General features: G+C 34.4%; 4 protein-coding genes across 10 annotated transcripts in view; 2 read left to right on the top strand and 2 right to left on the bottom strand.

The window, feature by feature from the left end:
- The first annotated feature begins 1,436 nt into the window (after nucleotides 1-1,436).
- LOC140977074 (cytochrome b5-like) overlaps nucleotides 1,437-23,333 on the top strand; it is a 22,465-nt gene continuing 568 nt past the window's right edge. Inside the window, exons 1-4 of one of the 7 annotated variants that reach the window (XM_073441622.1) lie at nucleotides 1,437-1,441; nucleotides 21,761-21,864; nucleotides 22,247-22,313; nucleotides 22,397-22,770. In XM_073441622.1, coding sequence (XP_073297723.1) covers nucleotides 21,778-21,864; nucleotides 22,247-22,313; nucleotides 22,397-22,638 — 396 coding nt within the window. In that variant the 5' untranslated portion in view covers nucleotides 1,437-1,441; nucleotides 21,761-21,777 and the 3' untranslated portion in view covers nucleotides 22,639-22,770. Of the gene's footprint in view, nucleotides 1,442-21,485; nucleotides 21,628-21,754; nucleotides 21,865-22,246; nucleotides 22,314-22,396; nucleotides 22,771-23,333 lie in introns of those variants that run through there. The other 6 variants (XM_073441616.1, XM_073441617.1, XM_073441618.1 and 3 more) reach the window with 6 other exon arrangements.
- On the bottom strand, nucleotides 4,896-8,679 carry LOC140977071 (uncharacterized). Its single transcript, XM_073441614.1, has 8 exons — nucleotides 8,349-8,679; nucleotides 7,362-7,506; nucleotides 7,112-7,280; nucleotides 6,737-7,007; nucleotides 6,280-6,545; nucleotides 5,947-6,162; nucleotides 5,464-5,566; nucleotides 4,896-5,183 (listed from the first exon to the last, which is right to left on the bottom strand). Exons 1-8 carry the CDS (start codon nucleotides 8,497-8,499, stop codon nucleotides 5,119-5,121), a joined length of 1,386 nt encoding a protein of 461 aa, XP_073297715.1. The 5' UTR covers nucleotides 8,500-8,679; the 3' UTR covers nucleotides 4,896-5,118.
- LOC140977070 (vacuolar protein sorting-associated protein 26A) lies at nucleotides 10,192-15,590 on the bottom strand. Its single transcript, XM_073441613.1, has 12 exons — nucleotides 15,450-15,590; nucleotides 15,161-15,217; nucleotides 15,006-15,080; nucleotides 14,546-14,620; nucleotides 14,361-14,433; nucleotides 14,061-14,105; nucleotides 13,731-13,842; nucleotides 13,322-13,388; nucleotides 12,618-12,662; nucleotides 12,349-12,404; nucleotides 10,668-10,843; nucleotides 10,192-10,485 (listed from the first exon to the last, which is right to left on the bottom strand). The coding sequence occupies exons 2-12, from the start codon at nucleotides 15,161-15,163 to the stop codon at nucleotides 10,307-10,309; spliced, it is 906 nt and encodes a 301-aa protein (XP_073297714.1). The 5' UTR covers nucleotides 15,164-15,217; nucleotides 15,450-15,590; the 3' UTR covers nucleotides 10,192-10,306.
- Nucleotides 16,141-19,716, top strand: LOC140977072 (metal-nicotianamine transporter YSL3-like). Its single transcript, XM_073441615.1, has 8 exons — nucleotides 16,141-16,719; nucleotides 16,830-17,209; nucleotides 17,316-17,488; nucleotides 17,632-17,729; nucleotides 17,821-17,955; nucleotides 18,034-18,223; nucleotides 18,302-18,416; nucleotides 18,642-19,716. The coding sequence occupies exons 2-8, from the start codon at nucleotides 16,852-16,854 to the stop codon at nucleotides 19,568-19,570; spliced, it is 1,998 nt and encodes a 665-aa protein (XP_073297716.1). The 5' UTR covers nucleotides 16,141-16,719; nucleotides 16,830-16,851; the 3' UTR covers nucleotides 19,571-19,716.

Below are 23,333 nucleotides of genomic sequence, written 5' to 3'. Positions count from 1 at the left end.
AATTAGAAATAAAACTTAGCATAGATTTGTGGAGAGAAGATGAGAATTGAAATTCATTGTCTTCTATTTTTATATAAGTTGTTGAAAGTTGAAAAGTAATAGAATTTTTATTGAAGAAATGTAATCTTCTATTGAAAAGTCCTTGAAAAAATGTCATAGATTTTTTTTATTGACATAATAAAATATTTGATATATTTTCTATAAGTTCAATTGTGGAAGCTTTCTTCTTAAAAAAATTTATTTATTTTATTCTTTAAATGTTTATAAAAAATTTCTTGTTTTAATAAAATTAAGAGGATTGAACGGAACCCGGAACTGATGACTAACCGGACCCAGACACGGATTCCCGATTCCGTGACCCAGACCATAACATGCCACAAGCGTCTGACCCGGACATGAACCGAACCCGACCCGTGGTCAGGTCTAAGTGGAGTAGGTGAGCGTTTGGTCAATGATCAAGAGTTTGTTTCCCCTACCAACATCTTCTTGGGCAAATCTGTACATGATTTGTCGAGTATGATTTACATGAAATATGTGGTTTGCAAGCTATTGCACTTGTTCTGAGTTTACCCAATGTGCACCAAAGAAGATATTGTGGGTTTTCACGTCATATAAATATTATGTCAAAGTATTATTATATTATTATACCATCGTTAATTAATGATTTTAAAAATCAAAATTGTTTATTTTGTTTAGCTGCAAGCATATTGTGACAGATTGTAGGACTGGATTATTCGTACCCACAAAAATAGATATTTAAAATTATATAAATATCGTAATTAGAATAATCTCACTTTATTTAGAGAATTAAATAAGAAAGTAATTTGATTATTAACCAAAAAATAAAATAAAGTTGAGCACATAAACACTGAAAAATCAATGAGTGAAAGTATATAGAGATGTGATTTCACTTGGTCTCCACTATATTTAATTATTATTGACATCTATAATCATAAGTTCAACCCATTTACTAACCAAGAATTCTCAATTCTTCATGCTCCATTTTCGAAGTGATAAGTAGAAATTAATCATCTAATATCAATTCCAATATTCCTATTAAGAATATCAAATAATTCTTTCAATGGCTTCGATAGAGTTATAGACCTCCCGAACTCTATCAAACCAACGATGTATTTTCTTATGTCTATCTAAAATCTTCTCTCCTGATTGATAGATTTCAGTTAATTCAGAAAAAACACAAATAAACCAAGAAGCAAATTGAATATATAAATTAACGATTCAAAAATGTAGTTTTGACCAAGTTACATCGTCCCCTAGATAGTTAAATTAGTTCATGACATAATGGCAAAGATAATAGATCATGCTTCTTAAAATCAACTAATCAAATAGAAACTAAAAGGAAAAGAATGAGAAAGATCGAGTCCGAATTTGCGACTCCGTCCTTGGAAGATTCGCTCTTTATCTTCCTTCCTCGCTCTTCGTTCTTCACATTTCTCGCTCTCTGTATTATGTATGTATGTATGGTATGCGGCTCTCCTCTCTCTTTGTTTTTTGTGTGAGGGTCGGGGTTCATTTTTATAACCGTGAAAAGCTCGCAAAATTCGAGAGTTCTAGTTCTGTAGATCTGCATCGCGGGCAGGGGCGGAGCCATCCTTGGGCTAGGGTGGGCTCCATCCCCACCCAAATTTTTAATTTTTTTTTTGGTTTTTCTGTATTTTTATTTTTGTCTTATTTTTGTGTTTTGTTAGCTTTACTTTATTGATGCAAATTTGAAGAATTTTTGTTAACTATGAGTAATTTTTTAAAATGATCTTTCGCCAATAACTATAATCAAATTTGACTTTCGCTCGCATTTTGTTCAAAATGTTGAATAACCTAATGTAAGTTGATTTTTAAAATTAGCTTTAAATTCCAAATATATTTTTAGACTATATTTACAATAATACACAAATATGATAATACATTAAGTAGTTACTACATCTTTTATTATATATTTATTTAATTTCTATTAATACTAAAAGTTTTATAGAATTTTAATTTTTTTAGTATGAATTAGTGTATGTTTATAAGTAATGATTTTGAGAAATTGCGCAAATTTTTCATGTGAATCATAGTATGTGATATTATATGATGTATCAATGATTTGAATTTTGTGCATAATGACTTAAATGATGTATCAAGCCTTTTATTTTCTATTAATGTCCATATTATTCTTTGATTTTTGTCAATATTATTATTATTTTTTTACCGTTGGTTTTAAAAAATGATGTGAACCGACTTTGATTTTTGACTGCAATGATTCTTAATAGTAAAAAATTTGAAAAATCTTTTTTGGAATTAAGATAAGACCATACATTAATTCAGTTTATGAGTGAACAAAATATCGATTTCAACCCAAATAACTTATCGAGCTGAATTAATTTAAAAAAAATCAATTTGTTTAAGTGGAATTTTGGTTTTAGTTTTTAAAATCTGGTACAGGCCGTTTTTGTCAAAAAAATGATTTAATCACAGTTGAGCACCACTATCAATTTAATGTATTTACAGCTACAATAGATTTTCAAGTTGAATAGCTTAATAATAGATTTAAGGATGAGACAGTTGAACTTCTTAAACTTAGTTGTGTTTTGAAACCTAAAAAAAACTTTAAGCTTCTTAATGTTGATCATATATATGACTTGTTGAGAAATTTTATTATATAGATTTCGATTCACAAGATTTGCATTACTTGAGAATGTAAGTGGATCACTATAAACTTGATGTTGCTGGCCATGAAAGATTTCGGAATTTATCAACTATTTCTGAATTATGTCGAAGATTAATTGTCATGAACATATGATTTGATTGACAGGTGATTTATACATTTTTATCTACGTCGTTTATTTATTTATCGAATCTGATATATTTATTTAATTGACAGCTTGATTCATCTTGTTTTAACTCGTCTCGTTTCTATAGCAACAACAGAACGAGCATTTTCATCAATGAAACTTGTTAAAACAAATCTTCGTAACAAGATGGAAGCATAGTTTTTCGGAGATTCTATATATGATAATTTACATAAAACTTGATTTGGTTGAAAAAAGTGATAACAATTTAATAATTAATAAGTTTTAGTCTAAGAAGAATCGAAGAGCACAACTTCAGTAGTGTTTAGCTCCATGTTTTTGAAGTTATTAAATACTCTTGTTTTATGTTTTCATGAAGTCAATGTTTACATATTTTTTATTTTAAATTTTTTAGTTAATTATTTATTTTATTAAATACAGTATGGGACGGAGCCAGCCCCAGGTAATTTTGAATCCTAGCTCCGCCCCTGGTCGCGGGTGCACATGGAGAATGCGCAAATGCACGCTTCTTTCTGTTATGTGTGTGCAACTTATTCAGGATTTGCGGCTGCACGACATTGGTGCGCTAGTGCACACTTCTTCCTGTGTTGCGCTGCTTCATTGTGTGCATGCAGCTGGGCGAGGAAACCACGCGACTGCGTGATATTTTTTGCTTCGTCTTGAGAGCTCGGGCGCGTGGTTGCGCGAGGATATCGCACAGCTCCGCTCCTGTTATTGTCATGCATCTCAATTCTTATTGCTTGGACTCGGTTTCCTTTTCTCAGCTAATTAATCATTTCCATTCTATTCATTCTTTTTCGATTTTAAGTTATGTGTTACAATTTGATTCCTACAAACGACATAACTACTACTAAAACACGTAAATCTGCTCAACAACTAGCCTAATCCATGTTAAATAATTGGATATATTAAGATTGGAACTTGGACCTAACTCAACCCCAAAAGCTAGCGCAAGAGGGGATGATTGCCCAAGCCAATATATACAACTATCAGGTTATTTATCCAATCGATGTGGGACAATTAACACACCCCTCTCACGCCCAGGAATGAACATCTGAAGCGTGAAGTTTACAAATGACCCAACTATGGGCAGAACGGGTGGCCTAACTATAGGCAGTCTAACACATAACGATGGAACATGTGCTCTGATACCATATTAAGATTGGAACTTGGACCTAACTCAACCCCAAAAGCTAGCTCAAGAGGGGAGGATTGCCCAAGCCAATATATGCAACTCTCGGGTTATTTATCCAATCGATGTGGGACAATTAACAGGATAATTTAAGTGCAAAAATTGAAAATATCATCGGCATTGGAATTGAAGATTATTTCTATTATGATGATTTGTATATAAAAAGAATGAATTTCTCAAACCCATCAATAAACTCTGTGGTATGTTTTGGGTGTGATTACAAATTCTTAGGATTCTAAATGGCGAGGGAAGATAATCCACAGATTCTTAATAATGTCATTTACAATAAATATTGATGAACGGTGGAGACAGACAGGGATAGTAATAATTAAGAAAACATATGAATTATTATTATGTGATTAATGAATTTAAATAAAACCGACCAAGACAAAAATGCACCAATCTGTCGGCTTTTATTAATATTCTCCTCTCCCCCTATTGATACCAATAAATGAATTCGGTCAGAGATTAATATATTAACACATAAGGACATTTAAATCTGCCGCCGTGAATTAGGTCAAGATACTATTACTCCTTTTAATCATTGTCACTAATGACTAAGGTTAAGCCTAAATGTAATTAAACTAACAAGGTTCCATTACATAAGAATACGTAATTAAGGACGCACAAATTACTTTTCACAAAAACTCTGACGTTTCACTGTTTCACGAATTAATTTTGTGAGACGGGTCTTTGACCCGACCCAATCTATAAAAAAAATACTACTTTTTATGTAGAAAGTGTTACATTTCGATTTTCATTGAATATATGGACCGAATCGACCTGTTTCACTGATTATTTTTTAAAATATTATTTGATATTTGGTTGAGCTATTGGAGCTTCTAAAAACACAAAAAAAAAAAAAAAAAAAAAAAAAANAGCTCTTGGATACATAATACAAGCTATAAATTTTGGGAAATGTGGGTGGGACACCAAAAGTAGTGAGATATTACTACAAAATTAATTATTATGTATACAATAGGACATAAACCTCGGGTGCTATTGCATGTGTCTTTTGTTTTAGGAAACAATAACTCCACCAAAAAAAAACGATTAGTAGCAAAATTTGATTGTAAACTCTGTGAGATATAATCGCAGTTAATGTTATTTGAATCATCAAGCATCACCTAACGGCTCAGATTCTGTATCATTTTCCTTCAACATTGTCCATTCCTCCGTCTCTGCAGACAAGAATAAATGAAAAACTATAAATGTCATACATCAAAATATATATTGGTCTGTACAACCAACATGTATTAGAACTGAATAGAGAAGTGATAACTAGTGTCAGAGAAATGGGGATTTTAGTAAGAAAAACATCTGCTATTTTTAGTATAGAATAAAATAGAGTTCAAGGAATTTTTAGTGATACTTCACATTTATGATCTGACACAGCAAGTCCCACATGGACTTTCAAAGAGTAGTCTATTGTAGTTCATTGGCAGCAGAATGAATACTCACTTGGCTTATCCCCGATTGCTGCGAGCCGTCTTTGAAGAATATATGCCACAAAGAGGAATATGGAGCACATGCCAAACATAACAGTGATGGGGAATGCATTAACCTACACAAACACATAAAAAAACTGTTATCAATCTTCTGTTTATCCGGTAAATAACATACAGTAAATCCCTAAAGTTCAAATTTAATATTTTATGATATTTGGTGTTACATTTCCAGCTTCAGGATGTTTATCGTGTGTCTTAGGACAACTATCAAGTTCCAATGTCTTTTTAATTCATAGGTATGCACATTAAAATGTCTAAAATTGAGGATATAAATCAGTACTAATTATGGTTAAACTGTGGAAGCGAATGTAAATTTGGGTTGATGTGTTAAGATGTGTAGGAAAAAGAGACGTCAGGGAAAGACAACTAATTAAACAAAGAAAACAGACGATAAGAGTTGTGTGCCGCTTGAATAGCAGTAGGCAAGAAAACATACATTGTACAGCACGATGCAGACAAAGATGTTTAGTGGGATACGAAAGAAGTTCATGATGGTGCTTCGAGCCTCCTCGGGAATGTATTGGGATCTCATCTTCATAATGGATGGCCAGAAAATTCCAACACAAGCTTCAAAGATACAGAAGCCAAGAAGTTGGAGACTGCCTGAAAAAGAGATGCCACCCCCTTTCACATCTGAAGGAGGTACCAAGAACTGCCACAAAACAGTAAGAAGTTAATCATAGCTCATCAAGAGAACACAGAGACAATGAAAATAGATATGATCAACCAAGAAAACGTTGGTTAAGGTTTAGAGGAAACATTGACCTACATTTGTCAATACGGGGAGCAAAAGAGAGGCTGAAGAAATGACAAATACAATCTGCATATAGATCTCAACTCTAAGAGTGTTGCGGGCTAATAAGCGAGATGCAATTGAGCTTCCCAACATTGAAGACAGCATGAAATTCGCAAAAATAAAACCATGGGGAATTTCTTCATCATTTGGACTCAGAGCAGGCGTCCAGAGGAACACAAATGTATACATTGAACCTTCAAAGAGGGACTGTATGGCACCAAGTAATGCAATCTTCTCGTCTGACCATTAAAACCATTAACGAAATTCCATGAGGAAACGTGAAAAAGAACCAGAAAAACCAAACGTCCTACAAATCCAAGTTTTGTTTGGGAAGATAAGATCCTAGAACTGGAACCTTTCGTTTAACTATGAGGGGGGATGGATTAACAAATAGCTTGAAAGATTTTTCATACAAGAAATTTAGAAAAACCTGAAGCAATTGCTACAGCAGCACCCTTGAATTGAGTTAGTAGGTCCTTGTTCTCTGAAGGGTCCCCATAGTTCTCAGTCCATGATGACAATATGACAGCCATTCCAATAGCTAGAATTATCCCCGCAGCATCAAAGGGGGATACAGGGCCAAGATTCAAGGTATCAACTAGTAGATTTCCTACCAATCCAGATAGAATGGCAACAAGACCATTGCCAAAGAATATTGCCTTGGAGAAAGTTATTGAGAGCCACTGCTGATCAAAATCTCTCTGCAAAGACAGATTGGATTGAAGACTTCGGTTAATAACCGTGAATCAATTAGATATATGATTACACAGTAGTAACTCCAAATAATGTTGTACTGACACATCACCTTGAAGTGTTCAGCGACAAGCCATGATTCAAATGCTGAAAACAATAGAGATGTGGCAATACCACCCAAAATACGCCCGATCATCAGAACCTTGTACTGAGGAGAATGCTTGGTCAAGCAGCTGAGAATGTAACTGACACAGTAAGTAACGCATGCTCTCTTCCGCCCCCTGCAATTTCAATGCCAAAAACAATTGGGAGAGAGTTTCAGAACGATGATCAATTCACATTAGCTCAGGAAGATATCTCACTGTTTGTCTGCTAGGGATCCAACAATTGTTCCAAACAACATGGAAGACCCAAATCCAGCAATAAACAGCTGCCCAATTTCACCTTTCCCAAAACCATATGTGCTGTAGAGGTAGTAAACATATGGACCCTGCAACCAGTCACCAGCTATTTGCCACATGAAAAGCATAATAATCAACACCGATTATAGTTCACAGGTATATTTCTTGAAATAAAAGGTAAGTTTCAGAACCTCTTATCAAGAGAAAAAGTATAATAAAAGAGACAGAAATACAGAAATCTAAATTGACAACAGTTGGAGAATAGTTAACCATATCATATAAACTAACTTTCCTACATTCAGACACCAGAATTGAGAACAAATATGGTAAAGGAATCCCCTCATTTAAGAATCGATTTTGTATATTATGAAAAAACCAGGGCAAAACTTAAGAACAAAGCCGATATCATACGGAATAAAGACATTGTTTTTCTTAACGTGTAATATTCCACTAAACGATCTTCCAAGTGTAAAGCTTGAAATCGAACCACATGCGTAAATATCATATCCAATACAAATCACTCATCTACTTCAGTCGATGAAAGCAGAAGATAAACTAACTAAATAATAATCACGTAGTAAATTCTCAAAATTATTAAAAATACAAAAATAATAATCAACAACATATCCTCGACTTCTGATTGTTGGCGCCATTTTAGTGGAGCAAACACTTGGGTACCCATTTCCATAAATTTTGTTTCACGAAGAAAATATCAACAACAAAATAAAAGCTTATATAGGTTGAATAATTCAGACATTCATTAACTTACCCATCGAACTCATAATTTTCCAAAATTCTCATTTATAAAAAGGGAAAATGCATGCAGTCGAATTTTACTCTCCAGTCGTTTCCCACCGCCCTCATATTTAGATCGAACAAAAATGTTCACACACGATGAGATTGTATCAAATTCACCAGATCGAAGGTTTTTACTATTATTTCACATACCCATCATAATCGAGTAAACCAGCACGTAATTGTTCTTGAAGGAATTGAAAGCAGCTGATGCATTGATCCGATCTTTGTTAGTTTTACTCAGCTCCAATGCTGCAACCACAGCTCCTACCGCCCCAAAAACCAAATAATAAAACAACTCCATTTTCCTCCAACACAATACACCACGAAATTCCTCCTCGGAAAAAATGGAGATTGAAAGTGTCTACAAAGAAAATGTATATATATAAACACACAGTAGAGTGTGTTCGTGTGTGTAATCTGCCTGCCTGCGAGAGAGGACGCAGTTTTGCTTATGCTATGAGAATGGCGTGACGCCAGAGTTGTGATCTTTATTATTTTTATTTTTTTGTGTGGTTGATCATGTACGCCTGCCGGTGTTCCGACACGTGGCGGGCTCAGGATTATTGGATCTGTTGGATTTTGAGCGGGTTACAATGAAATGGATCTTTGAGAAGGATCGGGGAACTATGGGACGTGGATTTCGCAAGCTGTTAATATAAGCCGTTGGATTTTATTAACGTTAAGACACTCTCAATTCATCATTTACCAATTAATCAAAATATATATTATTTTGGATTCGGGAAGATTTTGAAATGATTTTATGTTGAGATAGATCTGAAATCAATTATAAAAATTATTGGAGGATGTATTTATTCTGAAAAATCAATGAATTTGAAATTTATATAATTTCAAATTAATCCATCTAAATGCAATGTAAATCTTTGAGCTAAAAAATCAAATTTACAATCTAATATTTTTTTAAAAAATTAAAATTTATCAGCGGGTTCTTGCTAGTTATGTTTGGAAATTGAGCGAGGGTTGATTTTCATTTAATTGGCTTAGCAAATGTCACATGGTATTGACATAGGAAGATGTAGCATGACATGTTTGGAGACCTAAACCCTAAGAACTTGTGCCCATAATTTGCTACGTTTGTTTCATCAAATTTGTTTTTCAAAGTTTCACGTGTAACTATAACTTTGGTAACTATAAAATCAGATCATTTTAAAATTCGGTTCGTTTCTTGATTTGATGGCCACAACCGATACAAGAAAGGTTGGTGTAGATCAAAATTGAAGGATAGTTATCAGATTTAATTCATTATTAATGGTGTGACTAACTAGTGAATTTTGAGAGGGATATTTGAGCATATGGATCAAGTTTTAAACTTTATTAGAAAGGTAATAACGATATTGAATATTTTCTTGTGAAGGCCATCCAACTAAAATTGGCAATGCTTTGGATCAAAATAAATGCTCCATCACATCAAATTGCCAACTATTCTTTCTTTCTTTCTTTCTTTCTTTCTTTCTTTTTTTATCAAATATATCTTTATTACTGATACCGAGTGTGATAGAACTACTCCTTTCCAATGAAGATTGAACAATTTTCTCCCTTTTAGAAAATTCTTGAGATGTATATAAAATACTAATAAGCCATTACGTGCTAAATTATTGTTTCGACCACTTCAAGTCGAGTGAGTGCCTTGCACGTTTGGTAAGGGATAAACCTGAGGATGTAATTGATAATTTAATTGACAGGTAATAATTCTATCCACATGAAGCTACTTTCGTTGCCCATATTCATTCATCTAAACAAAAAAAGACTTCGAAGATCGATTCAAATTGTATTTCACGCATCTACATAAATCATATTCAAAAGAACTTCAAAATTATTTGACATACAACTCATTCGTCACCTTCTGACGGACCGGTTTAGGCCCAAAGGCCTAAAAAAAGTCGCTACATGGGTACATATACACAATGTTCAAACTATACAAAGAACGTGTCCTGCAGCAAAGATGAAACCAATTTATGACAAATACTGATGAACAGACAAGTGTGAAAAGTGTCCTCTTTCTATAAAAAAAATAACCGAGATCTTAGTCTTACAGTCGAACTTCAGATGGTAAAATCACATAAAATAACAGGAGGCGATAATGAGTTGAATCAAGATGATTTTTCGAGCCGGTACACTGTAATTTCTTGTTGCTTGAAGTACCGACGGTCCTCTTCATCAACAAGAACTAGGTTCAAATAGTACTTCACGCTGAATTTGTTGTTGATGTTTCGATATGTAGGAGTTAGCTCATACGGGCTTAGGAACAATCTTACTGGAATCGATTCACCTGTCAAAAGAGTGTTCAAGATGAAAGCATCTTACTTGTCAAAATGCAAAATCATTACAGGTTGTCAACTTCAAAAGGCTATCCAATTTGAGGACCTAAAGAGGGAGGTACGTGTGCGGTTACTCTTTATCAACCGATGTGTTTAAGCATGAATTGCAAAATAAAGAGAAATCTTTATATACCTCTGACTGGAGTACCATCCATCAGTTCAAACTTGGCTAGTGTCTCTGTTTCTACATGAGTGTTTGTCCCCGATCCTGTTGATTCTCGGCGTCTAATCTCGAGATCCATGTTTTTTATCTTGATTCTTACAAGAAGGAAGTATATTTTCCCGATGATGACATCTTTCAGATGGTACCTAGATATTTTAGATTCCAAGTTATAGTCTATTGTAATGACCTGAATCCTTATTTGAATGAACTACCAATGAAAACAAGATTAAAGAAAGTTAATTAAGTATTATTAAGAAATTAATTAATTGATTATCAACATGTTGGGATTCATCGAAATTAAAATGGATCACTCAATCTACTTCAGATTACATTGTCCCGAGAAATCCAACTAGACGAATGAGATTATAACAAGTGACGGATAAGATTGTGTATGGATCTTCTGAACTAGTCCGGATGTAACCTATCCATGGAAGTTAATTTCATTTGTTTCCTAAACCGCTTTCCCTCAGTTTCTCATTTTCGAGTTCTAGCCATATACTTTAGGTTTTCTAGCTAGTTTCTAGGACAGTTTAGTGTCGGGAAGCTTCGGACTTAGTGTCGACTCGATAAAGGTCGGTGAACCGGGACACGAAGATTGAGACGTCATCAGCGGACTGACGACGGACACAGGTATAAACCTAAAACCTTAAATTGATATTTAAGGATCAATAGGAAGAACTTTGAAGCATGTTTAGTGATTTTGGATCTTGCTTGATAGTGATTTCAGTATGTTGGCATTGTCAAGAATTAGACGAGTAAACTTTCTTTCAGGTTGAGGTACGTGAGGTACATGATGCACTAACTGATATATCCAAGCGTAGTATACACATTTATATGTTGCATATTTATATGTTGCATGATACATGTTTTACTGCTTTGACATATCGCGTTGTGCCTGATATCTTTTGAGATATACATCGTTTTTTGGGACAGCTCGGCTTTGTTCTGTATTGTGGACGGTTGGTTGGGTATCGAAAGCTACAGTGTCCGATAGGACTTGCGGGCTCTGAAGGCCCTGGACATTGTAGTTCACGTCTTGATGATGAGCGTGGTAGCCAAAATATGACTACGACAGATCAAAGACTACACTCAAGCGTATCTAGATGAGCATGAGATTCTTGACTTGATCCTTGGTATCCGGACATATTGCATGTCACATGCATCATATCAGTTTGTATACTCGTACATTCTCGTATTGGGCGATTGTCGCTCACGTCCTTGTTTTCATCTTGGAAACCTCATTCCACAGGGCATGTCTTATGTTGGATGGTTCAAACGGCCAAGACAGTGACTAGAACAGTTGGGTTTCGGTGGTGAACCAGTGGAAGTTTTATTTGGTGTCTCGTGATCTCGTGCATGATCACGATTTCGATTTCATTGTATTAACGATTAAGATTGAGATTATTGTTCTATTTTCGTTTGAGTTATAAGATGATTAAGTTATTTGGTTTTGTTGTTTAATTGGTGTTATCAAGTTTAATTATGCATGCTTAGTAGTGTGTTTAGTAGTAGCTCGGGTAAAAGGTCGTTACGCCATTAACAAACCACAAACATTATTTAAACGCAATTTTACTTATACCAAAATTCATAAGTGAATTTAGATTGAGATACGTAATTGAAGTTAAAGGTCATAACATGATTAGTAACTCACTTGCTCTTATTGTACTCAAACTCAATGTGAAGACAGTCTTCGATTCCAACTTCCATCTACATATAGAAGACCACATCTTAAGAGAACATATTCTAGTTATACTTTGCATAGATGCATAAAAAATCACATGGAGTTGTTCAAGAATCCAGGAAGTCAGGGGGACAGAAGCTCTAGGTATGTTTCAAACATCCTCGAAATATTTTCATTTGCAAAATTGTATATGCCTCAGATGAAACAACCTCAATAAAAATTACTGTAAACAACAATACCTTGATACTGTTATTGATAGATGGGAGAGGGCTATAGTTTCGAACCTGATCCATGGAAAACAGAAGACCAAATTAAATGATTGGGTAGATTTCAGCAGTTAAAAGCTTATAAGGGGCAAACAATTGAAGTTATGAACGCTAACAATAAAGAAAAGTCCTATGAGATTGAACAAATTACTAGTAAACCCAGAGTGCATGAGAGACTAAAAATCGAAATGCATTTTAAGCGTCTTCAAGGTATAATAGCAACAAGGAGGGAAGAATTTAAAGCATCTAACAGTTGCAAGAGGTGTGACTGTGTGAGAATCAGTTTTCATGCAGCAACAAGCAGTAAAGAATTTAAAGTATTTAACAGTTGAAAAAGGTGTGAGTGTGAGAATCAGTCTTTCAAGCAGCAAGACTGCCTTGTTATTGACAGGTTGGGATAAAGTCGGTGGTGTCGAGATGACAAACATTTCATATAATTGTGAGTCTCTGGTTCGTCGATGTCTTCACAGACCAAGGTCACTACAAAATGACCAGGCAATGGCCTTGACCGTGGTAATTACGTCATACCGCATTACCCCGGATTGCATCTCTATAAATTACATAAATAAACAAGATTCAAGAGAAATGTTGACATCAATGCATTCCCTTCAACATCAGAAAATTCTGCATTGACAGTGTTAATATTTCTTCGTTAAGCAAGATAATTTTTATATTACCACAAAGTCCTGGTATTCCACAATGCTACCAGCATAGCCCCGACTTATCGTCACTTTGAGGACATACCTAAAAGCATAGAAGTACCTAAAGTTAGGCTAAGATTTAATATCTGAAACTAGAAACATGTTACACACTAAAAAAGATATTGATAACGCATGTGGAAATGTATCGGTCTTCTGTGAACTTCGCACCAGCAGTAAACTTTTTTGAAGGATACTCACTGCATGATGAACAAATAAGTGTTCCACTGCCATTAAAATAAGTGAAACAGAACTTAACAGAGCTCATTTTGCAAATACCCAAAGCTCATTTTATGCTTCCCACAACAGAAAGAGAAACTATTGGAGTTATGCAATTGATTGAGCAACATGCCATAAGGAAATATTTAATAAGAAATTAGTAACTCACCTAAGCCGCACATTAACCCCGTTATAAGTCTCGTTTGGCATCTCTACGGTCGAAAATTCAAAAGGAAATGTTTTCCGCTCATATATTTCTCCAGGAACATCCAGTTCACGAACTAGATGAAAAGAAGAAGGAATATCAGAACTATCGTCAACAGGAAAACCTTGCTTACGTGGGAAATTATGCCATGAAGCTGAATGGGCTTTTACAGCAAATAATAGAGATAATTAATCAATCATCACAAATCATTGCATGTTGTGAAACCAAAAAATTGTAAGGTGTTAGAAATTAAAAAAACTTGGAAAAGCAGCACACAGCCTTATTTGTACTTACCCAAAGACGTGAAATCATAGAAGTTGCCTTTATCAAAGTACATTTCTGCAAAGGAAATCAATGGTTAGAAACTGCAACAAGACAAAAAGGGATGATGATGAATCATATTCAATATGCAGAAAGAATCAGCGCATGCTTAATTCCATCTTTCTATATGCTTTGATAATGTCTGTACATATGAATTCTGAAGTATGTTTCAAGTAACTACATAATACAACTCAAAAATCCAAGCACGTCATAGAAGCAAAAACAACTATATAGCTACTGAATTCAATGCACGACATATGAGCAGAAAAATACCTATCTGACCAAGAAGCTCAACTTTGATTCCATTGTGTTCTACCTTCTTCCCCGAAAATGGTTCAACTGAAATCTGCAGAACAGTGCATGGATATGCATGGCTAAACAGTCTGTCGTGCATAAAGCTTCACAAAAACTTCTAGATATATGATAGCAATAATATCAATGAATAAACAAAACAATACCTGGCCAGTGATGTTCTCTTGACTTTGAAAGAGAGGTACCATAATAATTTGACCATTTTCTTTCTTCAAAGGGACCTATTATGCAAATAAAATGGAAGGAAATACAAGGTTGACAATAAGCAATAAAAACTAGACATGCAGATCTCAATATAGCAACCAAGTATCTTTGGAAGTAACAAAATTACTATTTTTAAAAATAACAAACAAGAAGCAAGCATATTGACAGGACACTATAGTGTCTGCTGCTAAAAATATCTACTGATTTTATGAAATAATGTGAAAAACGCATCCCCGTGTACAGGGTTGTCCAGAACAGAATGACCACTTTTCGGAACAAACTAGTGAATACAAAAAACTAAAATGACATTCCACGGTGATTCAATCTAAGTGGATTGATGCGTTAATCCCACAAATGGATTACAAAAAGGTTCAACAATTTGATCAACCGAAGAAACAAAACCTGCATTCGGGATTTCCCATCTGAAAACACAACGGAAATGTGGCATGCTGGCTTAAAAGCTCCAATTATGTAATTCTGGGGACATATAATACCAATTAACAAGATGAAAATAGGAAACCCACAAAAAATCATTCTAGTAAGTTCTGAAGATTAACCATAGCTGAGATTTAAACCCTGACGGCTCTGGCAATCCAAACACCTGTCCGTAACACCTGCGACATATTCCATCCACCATACAAGCTCCGATTATCACAACATATGAACAATTACGAAAGATCTAATCCAACAAAACACTGAGGCCAGTATATGAGCTGAAAACACAATGTCTTGCGATAAATTATAACAGAAATTTAAAAAAACCCTAAACGATCAATTCTTTCAATTTCAAATTCATTCGCCAAAATATTCGATTGAAAACAAAATCAATCATGCATAGTAACTTACAGGATATATAGGACGTTTCTGAAGAAGATCCACAGGTGATTGACAACAATCGACGATGAGAAATGCACTGGAGAGAGAGAACTATTTTACTCGAAGTCCAAAGCCAGCCAAATGATTTTTTTATTAAAAAAATGATTAATTTCGACTATTGGAAACTTGAGTGTTTTATTATTATTTATTTTTATTTTTAAGAAGAAATTAAAGGTGAAATTGAAGAGGTGATTTTAGAAAATTTAATTATTTTAGGAATAATTTTTCTACTTTGTCAATGAAGAAATATTTTTTAATTAAAACAACTTTTCTATTATTTATGCTCGTGATGGTGCATTGGTGGTACCAGCATGAGAGAGGAGCCTTTGTAATAATATTTTTTTGAAAAATATATATTAATTATTTTAATTTTAAGATAAACAAAAAAGTAAAAGAAAATCATTAATTTTTTTTCCTAAAAAGAATTATCATATGATAGACATTATCCAAATTTGTGTAGCACACGATCATCTGATTCAGTTAATGATACAAATCATGTTACAGTTTGTTCGAACAACCTTCGTTTACATGAATTATTAAAAATCAAACCTACAAACTTATAGGTTTGCCGAAATATCGAGCTCAAATTCAAATTATAACTAGATATTAAGTTTTAGAATTGTAAGCAATTCGACGTCAAAACGCCAAACGGTAAAAGAAAAGGTTCTCAGAGTTCGATTAACCATGTTTCAGGCGCCCGACAACAAGTAAAAGTGCTCAATAACTTGCACCAAGTTTCTTTAAATACCGGAAATGACAGGGCAAAAGGTGAAGGAATCAAAGTCAACAATAATGTGCATGTTTGTGTTCAGAGTTTTCATACACTGAAAAGAGTCAACGAGAGTGAAATGGAGGCGTATTACCCACCACCTGTCAACGAATCACCAAAAATGAATCTGGGATTCGCCAATTTCTTGTTGTTGTACATAATAAGGCTTTGCATATTTTTTTGTACTATCTGACCTGTCTACGACGGAAAAGTTTTGCAAGTTTTTCTTGGGTTTTTTCAAATTGTCTTCTTTAAATTCGAGGAGTTGATGTTGAAGATGCCACTGGAGAAAGGCCAATTTCGGTGTCCATTATTCTCTGACTATATACTTGGTTGTTATAGCCTTTGATTTCTTATCCAAGAAACCTGAGGAAAATATCAACTGGGATTTCTTTAAAATTTTCTTTTAAACAGTTTAATTATACAGGAAATCGTATCTCTGGATTATTTCACTCTCTGATCTCTTAGAAGGTCAGGCAATTGCTGTGTTTGATCTATATTATGCATTAGATTACTTGTTTTTCCCTCAAAAAGCCTAATCTTGATGGTGGGATTAATGACGTGATTATTGTTTCTATGAGCAGGGGTAAGTAGTTTTTGGAAATGGGAACCAATGAAAATGAAGGAATGATTAAAATTGAAGGGGAAGATGTAGAGGAACTAAGAATCGAGGAGGATGAAGTGAGGAGAATACCCCCATGGACTAAGCAGATTACGATACGAGGAATCGTGGCGAGTTTAATCATCGGAATCATTTATAGTATCATAGTAATGAAGCTCAATCTCACAACTGGGCTTGTCCCAAATCTCAACGTATCAGCTGCTTTTCTTGCATTTGTGTTCGTAAGGACATGGACAAAACTTATTCAGAAGGCTAATGTTGGGGCAGCTCCATTCACTAAGCAAGAAAACACTGTTATTCAAACTTGTGCTGTTGCTTGCTATAGCATTGCTGTTGGAGGTTAGGAAATTTAAGGTTTTCAACAACGCTTTCTTGTATGTTTAAATGTGTCAGATACGAGGATTTGTTCGTTTGTTTGATTTCTAGGTTGGGTGTGTTGTATTAGGTGGCTTTGGTTCTTATCTTTTGGGATTAAATAAGAGGACATATGAGCAGGTGGGAGCTGATACAGAGGGGAATTCACCGGGAAGTTATAAAGAACCGGGACTCGATTGGATGATCGGCTTTCTTTTTGTTGTTAGCTTTGTGGGGCTCTTAGCGTTAGTTCCTCTTAGAAAGGTACTTTTCCGTTATTGGGTTTGGAACTTGAATTTGTGTGTGTTTGCTCTGTTTGAAATTACAAATGGTGCCCTTATTTTGCGTTAGGGAAATTCCTATGAATTGTGATTTTGAAGGTCATCATTTTGGATGCCATTCCGCAGATAATGATTATAGATTATGACTTACCTTATCCAAGTGGAACTGCAACTGCTGTTCTCATCAATGGATTTCACACTAGAAAAGGAGACGAGACAGCGAAGTGGGTGCTTGTTCTTGCTGTAATGAATCTATATTGTTTCAAGCTTATAGCGGAACTAACTTGTGTATCACTTGTACTCTTCGTTTATCAGGGAACAGGTTCGTGGGTTCATGAAGTTCTTGTCGCTTAGTTTCATATGGAGTTTTTTCCAGTGGTTTTTTGCCGGTGGGGAACAATGTGGATTTATCAATTTCCCTACATTAGGATTGGAAGCTTGGAAAGAAACGTGTGTACTCGACTTTTGTTCTTCGAAAGTTTAAGAAAATTTTCCATCACAACTGATCTGAGACGTTGAACTCTGCAGATTTTACTTTGATTTCAGCATGACTTACGTAGGAGCAGGAATGATTTGCTCCCACACAGTAAATTTGTCATTGCTATTCGGAGCTGTTCTTTCTTGGGGAGTCATGTGGCCGTTGATCAGTGAAAAGAAGGGAGATTGGTACCCTCGAAATCTCAAGGAAAGCAGTATGAAGAGTCTCAATGGTTACAAAGTAAAGCACTCATTTGATTTATCAGGTTTCACTCACTCCTGATTAAAATTTAAGTAATTGTGTCATGTTCATCTGCAGGTTTTCATATCTATCTCCCTTATTCTTGGGGACGGTCTTTACAATTTTATCAAGACATTGTTTATTACAACTAAGAGCGTGTACACTACATTTAATGTGGATCATCTTAAATCAGGTGAATCAGCACTTTTAGTCACAACCCTTTCTTTTTACCACTTGTCTATATCCACTCCTGCAATGATAAAAGATGAGATTTTTATGTCGGGTTTTTAAAGAGAAAATGCACAGTTCAACGATTTGCCTATCATCGTTAATGGTCTAAGTGATTTTGGAATGTCAGATTATATCATTTAGTTTTAGCACTTCATGATCTGATTTTAATTTTGGTCCATTACTACAGTTTCGGACCACAAGAATCAATCTCTATACAATCGTAAACAGAACGAAATATTCACGAGAGAGGGCATTCCTCTGTGGATGGCATGTGTGGGTTACATCTTTTTCTCTGTAATCTCCATAATTGTGATCCCATTAATGTTTCCTCAGCTCAAATGGTATTACGTTCTTGTTGCTTATGTTCTTGCACCATCTCTAAGCTTCTGTAACGCTTATGGGGCTGGTCTGACCGATATGAACATGGCCTATAACTATGGAAAAGTGGCCCTTTTCGTGTTAGCAGCTTTATCTGGGAAAAATAATGGTGTTGTTGCTGGACTGATCGGGTGTGGACTTATAAAGTCCATCGTTTCAATATCATCGGACTTGATGCATGATTTTAAAACAGGGCATCTCACATTAACCTCCCCACGATCAATGCTCATTAGCCAAGGTATCGGCACCGCAATTGGTTGCATAGTCGCCTCATTTACGTTCTTCATTTTCTGCAAAGCATTCGACATGGGAAATCCAGACGGAGACTACAAGGCCCCTTACGCTATAATATACCGAAACATGGCAATTCTTGGCGTGGAAGGGTTCTCTGCACTTCCACACCATTGCTTGCAGATGTGTTATGGGTTCTTCTCTTTCGCGATTCTAGCTAATCTTTTGAGAGACGTCGCACCTGAGAGGTTCGGAAAATGGGTGCCTCTCCCGATGGCTATGGCCGTTCCGTTCCTTGTTGGGGCATATTTCGCCATCGATATGTGTGTGGGGAGCTTGGTGGTGTTTGTTTGGGGTAAGGTTAATCGGAGAAAGGCTAATTCAATGGTTCCAGCCGTTGCTTCTGGTTTGATTAGTGGGGACGGATTGTGGATTCTTCCTTCATCTATTCTGGCTTTAGCCAAGATCAATCCTCCAATTTGCATGGGCTTTTTGCCTTCTAGATGAATTGATTTTAGAAACAAGAGAACATGAAAACTAGGCTAGTGGTAAAATGTAGTGTTAGCATGGTTTTCGATTCTAATTTACTTTGTAAATTGTGAAGAAATTATAGTAAAGTATGATTACGTGTGTTTATATATATAATTTTGATATATCATACGGTTTTGTTTAGTATTATAAGATTTTCATATGAATATCTTGCAAGCATATATATAATTTTGATATATTGGACGATTTTGTTGAGTGTTATAAAATGTTTATATGAATATCTTGCAAACATTTAATGCAACGTATTTCTCGAGACAATGAATGTGACATTCACAAAATGTTAATGTATACATCTTGTAGCGTCCATGAAATGCTTAGCAAAAGACACACATCATATCATATCCATATATATACTCAGTGCGAATTAAAAAAATGCGGTCAATTCATGACATCCATAATTTAAAAACTCTATAATTGAAATTACATTGGTTTCAACAAGAAAAGGTAGATGATTTTAAAGTTGACAAATTGGACATAGAACTCCCGGGGATCTTTTGGTGGTCTACTAGTTTTTGGAACACAGAATTAGACTAGTAGGACATCTACGACTCTAATTTACGTTCTTTTCCTAAATTTTGACCTATATTTGTTATTATTATTTTTCTATACATTTTTTTAGCTAATTAAATCATATATTAATTTTAGTTGCGTCATACGACCTATTATTTTTAAATTTAGTGTATTATAAATCATATTAATTTTGAAATATTTAGCATTTTGCACGCCGTCTTGTGTTATAATTTCTACCTATTCGGGCTAGCGTGCTTCATTTCATGCTTCTTACCAACACAACTTGTTTGCCGCCGGACTACTGCTCCCTCATTAGGCACCATTTGGATCGGATTTGCTCGTCTTATAAAAAATTTCATTCGTTTCTTGAAACAGAAAAAATTGCCAATCTTTATTTTTTTTTCCAAATCACAACAACAAGCTATGGAGTATGTTAGATTTTTAATGTTAATGGAGACTACAAATTTTATTTTAGAAAAAGATAAAGATATCTTCCATTTTTACTATGCACAAAACAATACGTTTGGATGGAAATATTTCGTTTCTTACAAAAATCTTGATATTGGTGAATGATGGAGTTTAAGATGCTAAATATTATGATTTTTTGTTTTATCTTTTAATTTAAGAAAGAAGTAAATAAAATCTATCACATTTAAATTTGACAAAAACTTGTGTGATACGGTCTCACGGGTCGTAGTTTGTGATACGGATCTCTTATTTGGGTCATTCATGAAAAAATATTACTTTTTATGCTAAGATTATTATTTTTTATTGTGAATATCGGTATGGTTGACCCCTCTCACAGATAAAGATTCGTGAGAACATCTCACAAGAGACATAATCTTTAAATTTAAGTTTAACAAAGCATTAATTGTCTCCATACATGGTAATTTCATAGCCTATTCACTCCAACTTTAGTTGAAACTCCGAGTATAGTTGAATCTAACGCACTCATGGTAATTGAAGTATTGAATAATCATGAGTCAAGTTTCCTTATGTTTAAGTATACTTGTAGGATATTGTAAAATATTTGTTAGAAATGTATCATTTTATCGTTTTGTTTTTCATATCGATTAGCGAATGTTCTGATCAGAGAAGTCGTTTCTAACATATGAAATGAATAACACGGTGTCCTATTTTCGTCCCCAATGTGATTATTTTGGACATTATTTAATAGTATTCTCGTGGTTTTTTTAATAGAAAGATGACAAATATATATTTATTAGACGGATTGATTCGTTCTATATTTACAATAAAAAAATAAATAATAATATTTTTTAATACTTTTTTTATAGATATATGAGGTTGGTGTTCCATTTCGTTAAATTGATGCGTGGAACTATATATGAAATATTTCGTTAAAAAAAATAGTACGTGGGCAAAGACGTCATCGAGTCCTACTATTTATAAATGATCTCGATGAATTTGCAGCATTCAAAAGTCTAAAAGGTGTCTGTCTGGTGGCAAATTCCCTTTGAGCTCTGCCTCTCTCTCTCTGTTCGTAAGTTATTTTCTTTGTAATATAATTGCTTCAATTGTTCATACGGATATCGTTTTAAAGCCTATGCATGAGTGTCAAGAATTTGTGTAATCTTTTACGTTTATTTGACGATTGGTGAATCTTTTGCGCAGCTACAGCTAGGTGTGGTGAAAATATGGCTGCGAATCTGAAAACTTACACGTTCGACGAGGTAGAGAAGCACAACAAGTTAGAGGATTGCTGGCTTATTGTCCACGGCAAGGTCTGGCTCACTTCTCCTCTCCCCCTTTGCTTGCTTGCCACGATCAGGATCTCGTTTAGTTTTGACTTTCTCTGGTTTTCTGCATAGTCAACTGCTTCATCTGATTCAAACTTTGTCATCCGCCTGTTGAATTTTGATGTTTTTTTTTGTTGGTTCTTCATAAGTAGTTAATTGGTTGGAACTTCGAACAGCTTAAATTGACAATGCAATCAATCAATTTTTTTTGCTTAGAAAAGAGGAAAAGGAAAAAATTTCGGGACACTTGCCGGGCAATATACAATAGGCTTACATTTCTTAAGTTTTCTTGGTACAAATTAATTGTCCTTCAAATGTTCTCCAATACCCAGTTTTCTTTTAACTAGATTAAGAATCATCTTGTCAGGTGTATGATGTGAGCCCGTTCATAGTAGAACATCCCGGAGGAGAAGAAGTTATGCTATCATCTACTGGTAATAATTTTGTAAGAAAAATCATGAAATGGATCAGTCTTTGATCAAAGAAAATCTTAATTTCTTTTGTGGTCTGTTCTCAGGAAAAGATGCCACCAGTGACTACGAAGACATTGGGCACAGTGAGTATGCCAAGGATTTGATGAAAAACTACGTAATCGGGCAAGTAGATATGTCCACCGTGCCTGTGAAACGCCAGTACCTTCCTCCATTGTCTGCACACGAATCGAGCAAGAATTCCTCGTTTGCGGCCAAGATTTTGCAGATATTGGTGCCTCTGTTCATTTTGGCGTTTGCCTACGCACAATACACCAAACAGAAGTAAGTCAATACATAAACAGAAGATTATTTCCTTGTAATAAGTTTGGCTTGGATTTTTATGCGTTCTTCTGATTGTGTAATAAACATATGAAGTCCGAGTAGAGTCTAAAATAAATCCGTATTTTTTTTTTTATTTGGTTTTTTTAGATATAAAGTTGTTGAATTGCACTAATAGATTTCAATTAGACGTTTGCTCGATGATTATATTTAGTTACAATTTTATAAAAATAAAAATATGTATAAACGATGGATGGACTATGCAGTCTGTTCTTCAAGTTTGACTGTTCTTCAGACGCCAAAAAAATAAAAAATATAAGTCAAAATAGAAAAACTTGGTCAATTATGTCACCCGAGGATGACAATCTTGACATGAGATAATTTAATTTATTATTTTCAAATACATTAATTATCTAATTCAAATCATATATAATATTATATATATATATATATAAATGTATCTACCTAACACTATTAATTTTCATCTTAATATAATTTAATATTCTATCCACGAAGCGTAGACCAGTGGTAAATGGTTAATAAATGAGTTTACAACGCTATCCATTGAACTTAGCCAACAATATTTAATAAAATTTTTGATACATCGGTTTATTGAATGAGTATCTAACATAAGAATTCAAAAGGATTTTTTTTATAAGATTTTCTTATTGGGTTTCAAATTATTAACATTAAAACAAACAT

Source organism: Primulina huaijiensis, chromosome 5, assembly GCF_012295235.1.
Source record: "Primulina huaijiensis isolate GDHJ02 chromosome 5, ASM1229523v2, whole genome shotgun sequence".
NCBI classification, from domain to species: domain Eukaryota; kingdom Viridiplantae; phylum Streptophyta; class Magnoliopsida; order Lamiales; family Gesneriaceae; genus Primulina; species Primulina huaijiensis.
The sequence above is the reverse complement of the archived record's forward strand: the minus strand, read 5'-3'. Positions and strand labels throughout refer to the sequence as shown.

What these genes read in the sequence shown, in the direction of transcription:
- LOC140977070 (XM_073441613.1), bottom strand. An exon ending in CTATCAATAACAGTATCAAG is followed by an intron (nt 12,405 to 12,617) that starts GTATTGTTGTTT and finishes TTCTATATGTAG; the next exon opens with ATGGAAGTTGGAATCGAAGA. An exon ending in TTTGAGTACAATAAGAGCAA is followed by an intron (nt 10,844 to 12,348) that starts GTGAGTTACTAA and finishes TAAAATATCTAG; the next exon opens with GTACCATCTGAAAGATGTCA.
- LOC140977072 (XM_073441615.1), top strand. Translation starts at nt 16,852, where the DNA reads ATGGGAACCAATGAAAATGAAGGAATGATTAAAATTGAAGGGGAAGAT. An exon ending in CGTTAGTTCCTCTTAGAAAG is followed by an intron (nt 17,489 to 17,631) that starts GTACTTTTCCGT and finishes GCCATTCCGCAG; the next exon opens with ATAATGATTATAGATTATGA. An exon ending in TTGGAAGCTTGGAAAGAAAC is followed by an intron (nt 17,956 to 18,033) that starts GTGTGTACTCGA and finishes TGAACTCTGCAG; the next exon opens with ATTTTACTTTGATTTCAGCA.
- LOC140977071 (XM_073441614.1), bottom strand. Translation starts at nt 8,499, where the DNA reads ATGGAGTTGTTTTATTATTTGGTTTTTGGGGCGGTAGGAGCTGTGGTT. An exon ending in GGTTTACTCGATTATGATGG is followed by an intron (nt 7,507 to 8,348) that starts GTATGTGAAATA and finishes TGTGGCAAATAG; the next exon opens with CTGGTGACTGGTTGCAGGGT. An exon ending in TCTGCATCGTGCTGTACAAT is followed by an intron (nt 5,567 to 5,946) that starts GTATGTTTTCTT and finishes GTGTTTGTGTAG; the next exon opens with GTTAATGCATTCCCCATCAC.